The 8,858-nt window shown below is 32.7% G+C and overlaps 1 protein-coding gene and 1 long non-coding RNA gene across 5 annotated transcripts; one reads left to right on the top strand and one right to left on the bottom strand.

Moving 5' to 3' along the window:
• Positions 1-789: 789 nt before the first annotated feature.
• Positions 790-6,438, top strand: LOC110616983 (CBS domain-containing protein CBSCBSPB1). Of its 4 annotated transcripts, none has more exons than XM_043957318.1 (15): positions 790-1,140; positions 1,279-1,458; positions 3,063-3,231; positions 3,325-3,457; positions 3,537-3,707; positions 3,819-3,897; positions 3,999-4,112; positions 4,261-4,327; positions 4,494-4,599; positions 4,690-4,748; positions 5,094-5,203; positions 5,289-5,422; positions 5,691-5,776; positions 5,869-5,958; positions 6,259-6,438. In XM_043957318.1, exons 2-15 carry the CDS (start codon positions 1,328-1,330, stop codon positions 6,436-6,438), a joined length of 1,629 nt encoding a protein of 542 aa, XP_043813253.1. In that variant the 5' UTR covers positions 790-1,140; positions 1,279-1,327. The 4 variants fall into 4 exon arrangements, with proteins under 4 accessions (XP_043813253.1, XP_021615235.1, XP_021615236.1 ...); XM_021759543.2 differs by having other exon boundaries at positions 1,259-1,458; XM_021759544.2 differs by having other exon boundaries at positions 790-1,155.
• On the bottom strand, positions 6,124-6,926 carry LOC110616984. The gene is made up of 2 exons (XR_002488296.2): positions 6,783-6,926; positions 6,124-6,579 (listed from the first exon to the last, which is right to left on the bottom strand). It is a non-coding gene; the product is annotated as an uncharacterized LOC110616984 (long non-coding RNA).
• Positions 6,927-8,858: the final 1,932 nt, after the last annotated feature.

The raw sequence follows: 8,858 nt of genomic DNA, 5'->3' as shown, positions 1-8,858 counted from the left end.
TCACACATCTAACTTTTAAAAAATATTATTTTAACTCAACTTTTTTTTAATATATAAAAATATATTATTCTCTGATACAATTATTTTTAAATTATATGTTTTCTTCATATTCTAATTTATTAAATTGATGGAGCGTCAAAATGTCTATTTCATAATTTGTTTTTGCGGTGATTACGGCAGAAAATAAAATATTTTTAAAATTTTATTTATTTGACAAGAAAATTTATATGTATTTTCTTTTAGAAAATTAAGTCGCAAATGCTAAAAACAAGAATATAGGTAAATTTTATGTATAAGAAGTTTAACAGTTTTATTAGACATCGGAATTATAGAAAATTAATATTTTTTGGAAAATTTTTTTCTTGAAGGAATTTATTTTGTAATTAAATTTTATAAACATATCGAATGCTAGAAAATAAAAAAAAATGTTTCCACATTACAAACTGGTTCCTAACATAAAATTAGTACAGAATATTAGAAAAGGAGTGTGCGTTCGAGAAACCAAGTAATATGAACGACGTGATTTTCGATTAATAAAATTAAAATATTGTTATTTTATTATTAAAAATATTAATTAAGTCAATTAAAAAAATTATATATCTATTAAATTATTTTATTCACGTATGATAATAAAGAATAATGCTTCATCGTGTCACCTGATAAATTTTCCCTGAAAATCGACCGTTTTTATTATGAAAAACAAAGCCTTAAAGTTCCGTTGAAATTGGAGCAATTTCAGTTAAAATCGTTAGCGTGCGTCAATATCATTGGCCCCCCTTCCATCGCGTGGTAAATTTGACATCCTCCCTCCTTTTTTGTTCTAGCTTTCAGCGTCCGTCTCTCCATCTCCCCTTGTTCCCCCCTCCTCCCCTCTTCTCCCTCCGCATTGCCGGTCGGTGAATATTACGGAAAATTTTTATTTTCCGATAACAATCCCGACCTGCTATTGGTTTCATATTTTTCCCTCGAAAATTTCCAACTCTCACAATTAGTTACATTTCTTTCCTCCAGACTCTTGATTTCAAATTCCTCATGGTCCAATTTGCTGAAAATTAATTTTCTCGGTTTTGATTGAGGCCGTGTTCATCAAATTTTAATTTCCTGATTGAAATCTTCGTTGTCCTTTGCCATCGAGACAAGGTTGTTTAATCTCTTGTGAGTGTTTCCTGTTCTTTAATTTTATAAAGATATTACTTGGAATGAAAAATCAGAAATACGTCTCCAAATAAGAAGCACATTCTTATAATTGATATTTCAGGTTCCGGTGGTTGGTTGCAGGAATTTGGAGTGAAATAGATTGAGAATTGCGTGTGAATTATACGTGAAGATGGCTAATCAAGGCGGATCTTCGAGGAAAAGTCTGTCTTTGCCAAATTCAGCTTCTATGCTTGCCAGGAAGAAATCATTTGAGATTGGTGGAGCCCCAGATTCGGCACGAAAATCTTTCTCTCGGGCCGGGTTCGTTTCTTAGCATTTTCTTTAGTATTTGCGTGATGAACTTTTTGCATAAGTCTTCATCATTCTTTTTATGTTCTTCTAAATTTAATGCACTTATCTTGAGGAACTGCTGCCTTCTATTTTAGTGCATTTCTGGGCTGAAGAATTTAATAACCAATTGTCCGGGTAATGAGTTTGCTGTTGCCATTTATTCACGTTTTGTTGGCCTTTCCTCCCGGCATACATTTTATTTTTTGGTTTGTGTGTGGCCCCGGGTTGGGGGGGGGGGGGGGTGGGAGAGAGACTGGTGAGAGTCTTCTATCTAATTTAGACCATTTATTTTTAAATCACTTTGGCCATTCAAATTTTTGAGGGAGTTAGAATTTGGAACTGCAAACGATTTTTGCAATTGCAAGAATCTTAGTTGACAACTGCACTTATTTTTGTTGAAAAGAAAAGGGTTACCATTCTTTTCCACGTCCATTGTGTTAATTCAACTGATATTTAGTTTAAGTGGCGAGGGAAAGATGCTGAGTTTGAGTGAGGATAGGTATATCATGCTATGATAAATTAGGACTATAGGCTAGTTCTCAATGCCATTCATGCAAAAGAACCTTATTTTCAATTTTTTTTTCAAGTGAAGGAAAAAGTTGTGCTTTAGTGGAACTAAATCTATTAATGAAGTTGTAGCACTTAGGCTTAGTTTGGTTACTGGAATCGAGGGATTGAGGATGAAGTGAAAGCATTCCCATTTATGATTTCTAAGCTGCTTCTCTTTGGAAAGCAAATCCAAGTGTGTAATAATTTTCGCTTGCGATTCACAATTCCCATTTTGTTATTCAGTTCACCGAGCATAAGAGGAGCATATAATGCATGGTGCTTTTCAGTCCTGTTTCTTGTTCCTAATAACCAAACAAGACCTCAGTGATTGTCTCATAAGATTTTTCCATTTAGATCTGAATGGGAGAAGTGAGGAAAACATAAAATAACAAGTGAGTTGAGATATACGCTCTTTTTTGTTCTAGAGTAACAGTCGTGAAACAAAAAAGGAATGATTGAAGTGCACAATTACTTTAATCTTTTACTTGTTCCCAATAATTCCTCAACTATAGGATAACTTGAAAATGGGGTTTTGATTAAAGTAAGGAATCTCTTCCTCTTTCCTCTTCCCCCCCCCCCACCCCTAAAAAAATAATAATAAAATAATTAAAAAAAAAAAGTTCCCACTCAATTAATAGGGAAATGCATAACCTCTCTCTCAAACATTATTGAGATGCTTGGGATAACTAAATGCAAAGATGTATGGCATTGCCCTTGCTGCATGTTAAATATTCAATTATTTTAGCTACTAGATTTTTAGATTTTTGAGATGTAAAAGGTCGTGAGCTATGTAATCAGGAATTCTTATAGCAATATCTTTTACTTCCAATATTCCGCAAAGGTTGGTACAGTTTGGCATCCCAATAATTTCTTTTGGTAGGATGGTCAATATACTGGAACATACTCATCTATGCCTTAAACAAGATTCATGACAGTTGTGCACCATAGTTGATGCACTCAGCCACCTTAACACTACCTCCTACACAGTAAGAGTAGCCTTCCATTTACACCTGCGTTTGGAACAGGGGACTAACTGGTGAGCGTACAGTAAAACGATTGCGTCTCACAAAGGCCCTGACAGTACCTGAAACCACAAGTATTTATGATGCTTGCCGTCGTATGGCCGCTCGAAGAGTTGATGCCTTGTTGCTAACAGATTCAAATGCTTTACTTTGTGGAATCCTTACAGACAAGGTATCTATGGCCTTAAACTGTAGATTGCCCAAAAAAAAAAAATACATGCATACTTTATATTTCAAGTGCCATTCTTTTTTTTTTTCTTTGTAGGATATAGCAACAAGAGTTATTGCTGCTGAGATGAATCTTGAGGAGACACCTGTTTCCAAGGTTATGACAAGGAACCCAGTGTTTGTTCTTTCTGACACTCTTGCAGCAGAAGCCTTACAGAAGATGGTTCAAGGTTGGTACTGGTAGTAAACTAAGAACCATTATATTTTATTTTTTTATATCTTAATCCTTAAAGATACTGTTATATACAGGAAAATTCAGACATTTGCCTGTTGTGGAAAATGGTGAGGTCATTGCTTTGCTTGATATAGCAAAGTGTTTATATGATGCTATTGCTCGTATGGAAAGGGCAGCTGAGAAAGGAAAGGCTATTGCTGCAGCAGTTGAAGGCGTAGAAAAAAATTGGGGGGCATCTTTTTCTGGTTGGTGAAATTGTTCCAATAAACTTTAGTCATACCTTCTCGCAATATACTGTCATACAGAATTCATTCAACTAGTTTCCTACGTGTTTTTTTTTATTGGTTGACATGCAGGACCTAATTCAGTCGTTGAGACACTTCGAGATCGGATGTTTAGGCCGTCTTTATCTACAATACTTCCGGAGAATTCAAAGTAGGTAATATTTTGTTGTATTGAATTGTTTTACTATATTACATTTTTTATTGGGTTGTATGTGCAAGTTTGTGATCGTAATTCATTGTTTCATTGTTCAGGGTTGTAACAGTTTCACCAACTGAAACAGTTTTGGCAGCGACAAAGAAGATGCTTGAATTTCGGTCGAGCTCTGCGGTGGTGATTGTTGATCACAAACCTCGGGGAATTTTGACGTGAGTTTTTATTTTAATTTATGTTTCAATAAATAGTTTACATCCCCAATATGTTCTTTTTTAATTTATTTTAAATGTAAATCTAAAGCAGGAAATCTTTTGTTAATTGTTGTTATTATATTTTATGATCTACGACTTTTTCTTTCAGTCCTAAGGATATCCTAATGCGGGTAATAGCACAAAATCTCCCCCCAGATTCCACTGTTGTGGAGAAGGTATTTTTGTCTTTCCGATGGCCTACTTCAAGTGGTTTTGCCAAATAAAATTTCATATATATTGTGTACTCTATTACTTGTGAGGAGACATAAATGTAATATGCATCTCATTGCTACAAGAAAGTGATGTTTATTCAGGTATTTTTGCTTTTGATTTTCTCTACAGGTCATGACTCTGAACCCTGAATGTGCAACTATTGATACGCCAATTGTTGATGCCCTGCATACCATGCATAATAGGAAATTTTTGCACCTTCCAGTGGTAGATAGAAGTAATATATTTATGTATATCATAATGAAGATTAAAATTTTTTCATGTTTTGTTGTGTTAGATTCTGATGTGCTTGAATGTTTGAATGCAGATGGGAATATAGTTGCTGTGGTTGACGTGATTCATATTACTCATGCAGCAGTCGCTACAGTAAGTAGATTCCATACTTTCCCATAATATTGTGCTCTATACTGCCTCTCTGCAAGTTGAATTTATCAGATATTCAGATAGGTTCTTATTTTAAAGGATAAGCTGTGTCATATAATATGGGCACAAATTTTAATAATAGTGAGTGCCAACTTTGTTGGCTGGTAATGTCTCCTGGCTCTCGAATCCATCCATGCCTGACATGAGGGTTTTCCCCTCATCTCGTAAACCAGTCCATTTCCCCCCCGCACTGGAAGGAGAATGTACCTTTCATGAGAAACATATGTGTTGTTATTATTCCCATCTTTATTGTGAGGCAGAACAAAAACATTATTGTCATTTTATCAGGTTGGAAGTACTGCTGGAGCAAATAATGAGGCAGCAAGCACAATGATGCAAAAGTTTTGGGATTCTGCAATGGCTTTAAGTCCCAACGAGGATGATGAGGATACAAGGAGGTTAGATTCTTCGCTTGTTTTGTTATGATATATTATGGTTTCTTCTATCAGGGTTTACTTAACACATAATGTGGTGACATTTCAGTGAAGCTTCTCTGAAATTGCTTTCTGAAGGAGGAGAGACAGGAAGATCTCTGCCCTATCCTTCATTAGGATTGCCAAATACATATGGTTTCAAAATTGAAGACAAGAGAGGGCGAATGCACAGATTTACGTGCGGTGAGATATATTTATATCTTTTGCTGTTTATGCTAAGCAATTGATGTGTTTTCCACGAATGAAATATTTGTTGTTCCTGGATGGCCTTTTTGTTGCCGGTTTATGTATCTACTACATGACCTAAAAAGTTGAATTTTACAGCACTGTTGTAGACTGAAATATATTTCTTAACTTTCATGATATGCCAAACATTTGGGTCTAAGTGCCAATAAATCAATTGTTCATAAAATAGATAATGAACATTTTTTCTGGTTTTCTTTTGTACCAGATACTCGGAGTTTGACAAATCTAATAACTGCAATACTACAGAGATTAGGAGATGACATTGATCGATACAATTTGCCTCAAATTTTGGTATTACCTTTACAACTTGATTTTTTAAACTACTGGCTTGGTTTCTTGATTACCCTCTTAGTTCCATCTTAATTTGTGGTCACATTCTAAAGTATGAAGATGAAGACCGTGATAAAGTTGTTCTGGAGTCAGATAGCGACCTCGTAGCAGCCATTGATCATGCAAAATTAGTTGGGTTCAAGGTGCGCCTCTACTTTCTGTTGGTTTTCTAATACCCTTCTTAATAAGGGAATACATATTGTCAAATTCAGGGATCTATAGAGCAGCTTTTTTTAAAAAAAAAAAAAAAAAAAGAAATATTTGATATGATAATACCCATCAGTTATTATACAACGAAATCAAAAGTAGAAACAGATACCACTTTATTTATGATGTTAGGGTTCCTTTTCTATGGGAAAAGAGAAAGAAATGTTTATAAACAAAAAAGAAAAAATACTGAATTTTTTAAACTCTAGAAGGCTTAAACTTTGATAAATTTGCAGAGTCTAAGATTGCATTTAGACTATTCTGGAGTACGTAGCCGTCGGTTGAGTTCAACTTCGGGAGATATGTATTATGCTTATCCAGATGCATGGGCTGCAGCTTACAGTGCCGTTGCAGCAGGTGCGGCTCTGGTTGCTGGGTTAGGTGTACTAGCATACTTACGGAGATCTGGTCAATGATGCTTCAAGTGGGAGAGAGATAGAAGGGGAGAAAAAAAAGAATCACCAGTTCATACAAATTCATCTCATGAACTGGATGACCAAAGAGGAGTTGGCCGGGAGGGCTTTTCTTGTGCTTGATTTGTGTTCATGTCGAACTACCTATGTGCAAGAAAAAAGAAGAGAAAGAAAAAGAAAATTCAGTTTCTTGATTGCTGATAAGCTGGTATGTGTATTCTTTCTCGCACAAGAAATTGAAGAATTTTTTTTAGTGTTACAGAAAAATAAAATGTGTCTTGATCTGAGCCAGCCTTTTCTAAAAGTAAAAAATCAACTGAAAAACGGAAAAGGGTGAGATTATATACCATGTTCGCAACCATCTTGCATTTTCATTATCTGACTCTGTCGGTGCGACCGTGTGGATTGACATCTCAGCTCAACAAACCAATAGGTACTTTCTCTATCCCTCTTTGAAATGTAAGGATCAGATAGCTGGCATTGGAAATCACCTTCAATTATTAATCACTAGAGCAAAATCAATATTAAAGAGGGCCAATGCAATACTAGACATTGTCCACCATGTGTTTGTAGATATGCCACCGGCAATAATGTGGTGTATCATTTGTAAAGCAAGCTACGAGTGATCACAATAGGCCAACCGCGATAGTCAGGAACCACATACATGGAGAGCAGGTCCTAAATAAACTTGTTGAAATTCACCTAAATAAAATTTTGACTCAATTTGATTTCTAAATAAATTAAATTAAAATTTAATTTTTAACTCTTATTTAATAAATAAATTAATTTTAAATTTTATAATATTCAGTTCGTTAAGATTTATAAATTTAATTTGTTCCTGAATAAATTTGTAAACAGTGTCATTAACATATTAAAATTAATATTATAAAAAAATAAATTCAAATTTTATCTATAATTTTATAAATAAAATTTAAATTTTTTAAAATTTTAAAGATAATTGAATTATTAAAATTTAAGAGTTTATTTTTTATAAATCTATTAGTTAATTGTATATATATTTATTTAATTAAAATTATTTAATTTTAAAATTATTAATTTTAAATTAAAATAAATTAAATTATATATAAATGATTTGAGATTAAAATTGATAATAATTTGATTTGTTTAAATTTATTTATTAAATAAATTAAATTTAAATTTATTAATATTTAAATTAAATTTAAAATAAATTCAATTCAATTTTTTTAAAACTCGCTCCTCCAGACGCAGCGGCTAGCGGGTGTATATTCAACTCTCAACGAAAATGCCCCAACTTTCGTTGTCGGTGTGTGGAGCCCAATCTACTTGCTGTTTGCTGATCCTTTTTGACCTTTTGTGGTTTTTTTTTTAAGTTCTTTTACTTGATTCGAGTTTGGACCATAGAGTGGCGTTCACATTGTCGCGGTTGCCCACGGTTTGGTTTAGAATTAATTTGATTAAATTTGAAATTAAACACAGTAATATTTTAATTTAAAATTAAATTAAATTTACCAGTTAGTTCTTCCAGAACTCTTTTTCTAAAGTTAATTTAGTCGAAATAAATTAAAATGAGATGAAAGTTAAAATCAGATCAAATAAACTTTTAAATTCAGTTTCGATTAATTAACTTAGTATCATACCGTAACCGGCCTAGTAGGAAGAGAAGAAAAATTCATTTATTTCCCTTGTATCATTTCGATATTTTTTTGCTAAATGTTTTCTATTTTTCTAAAAGATAATTAAGATTATTAATGGATTTAATGAATATTGTAATAATTTATAAAATTATGAATTTTCATACTTAAATCAAAGTTAATTATATACATTAAAAAAATAATCAAAACCAAAGAATGTGATTTGATGAGTGGATTCCCACAGATTACGGGATGCAATTATTTAATTTAATTTTACAGTGGGTTTTCAATTAATAAATATTACCACAATATAAGACACAGCATTTTGAAAAAGTTTATAAATCTTTTTGGTGTTATTTGACATTCTGAACAAATTATATTTTAATGCCACATAATCATAATGGAATATATAGCCACCAAACCAAAAAGAAAACAATTTATTATTTTGAAAAGAAGAAATAAAAAAAAAAGTATTTGATAATTAAGTAGTTACAAATCCTAAAAAATTCGAAGTGATGCTCATGATTTCAGTGATGTTTAGGTTATGTAAACTAATATTCTACGTCTCAATGGCAGAGAAAATAGTTTGCTTCTTCTTCTTCCTATTTTTTTTAGAGTTTCATATCACAATAATTTTTTTTAATGTTTGATATTGCATGAGGCTTGACTTTAAATTTATTAAGCAGAGTAATATATACTATTTGAAGCGTGACATTAGTAGGTCTAAAATGCAGACATAGAGAAAAAGTATAATTATATAGGTTTCACATGCACCACACTCACCAACTTACTATAAGCTGTCATCGTCAA

The sequence above is a fragment of the Manihot esculenta genome, chromosome 6, assembly GCF_001659605.2.
Source record: "Manihot esculenta cultivar AM560-2 chromosome 6, M.esculenta_v8, whole genome shotgun sequence".
NCBI classification, from domain to species: Eukaryota; Viridiplantae; Streptophyta; class Magnoliopsida; order Malpighiales; family Euphorbiaceae; genus Manihot; species Manihot esculenta.
The sequence above is the reverse complement of the archived record's forward strand: the minus strand, read 5'-3'. Positions and strand labels throughout refer to the sequence as shown.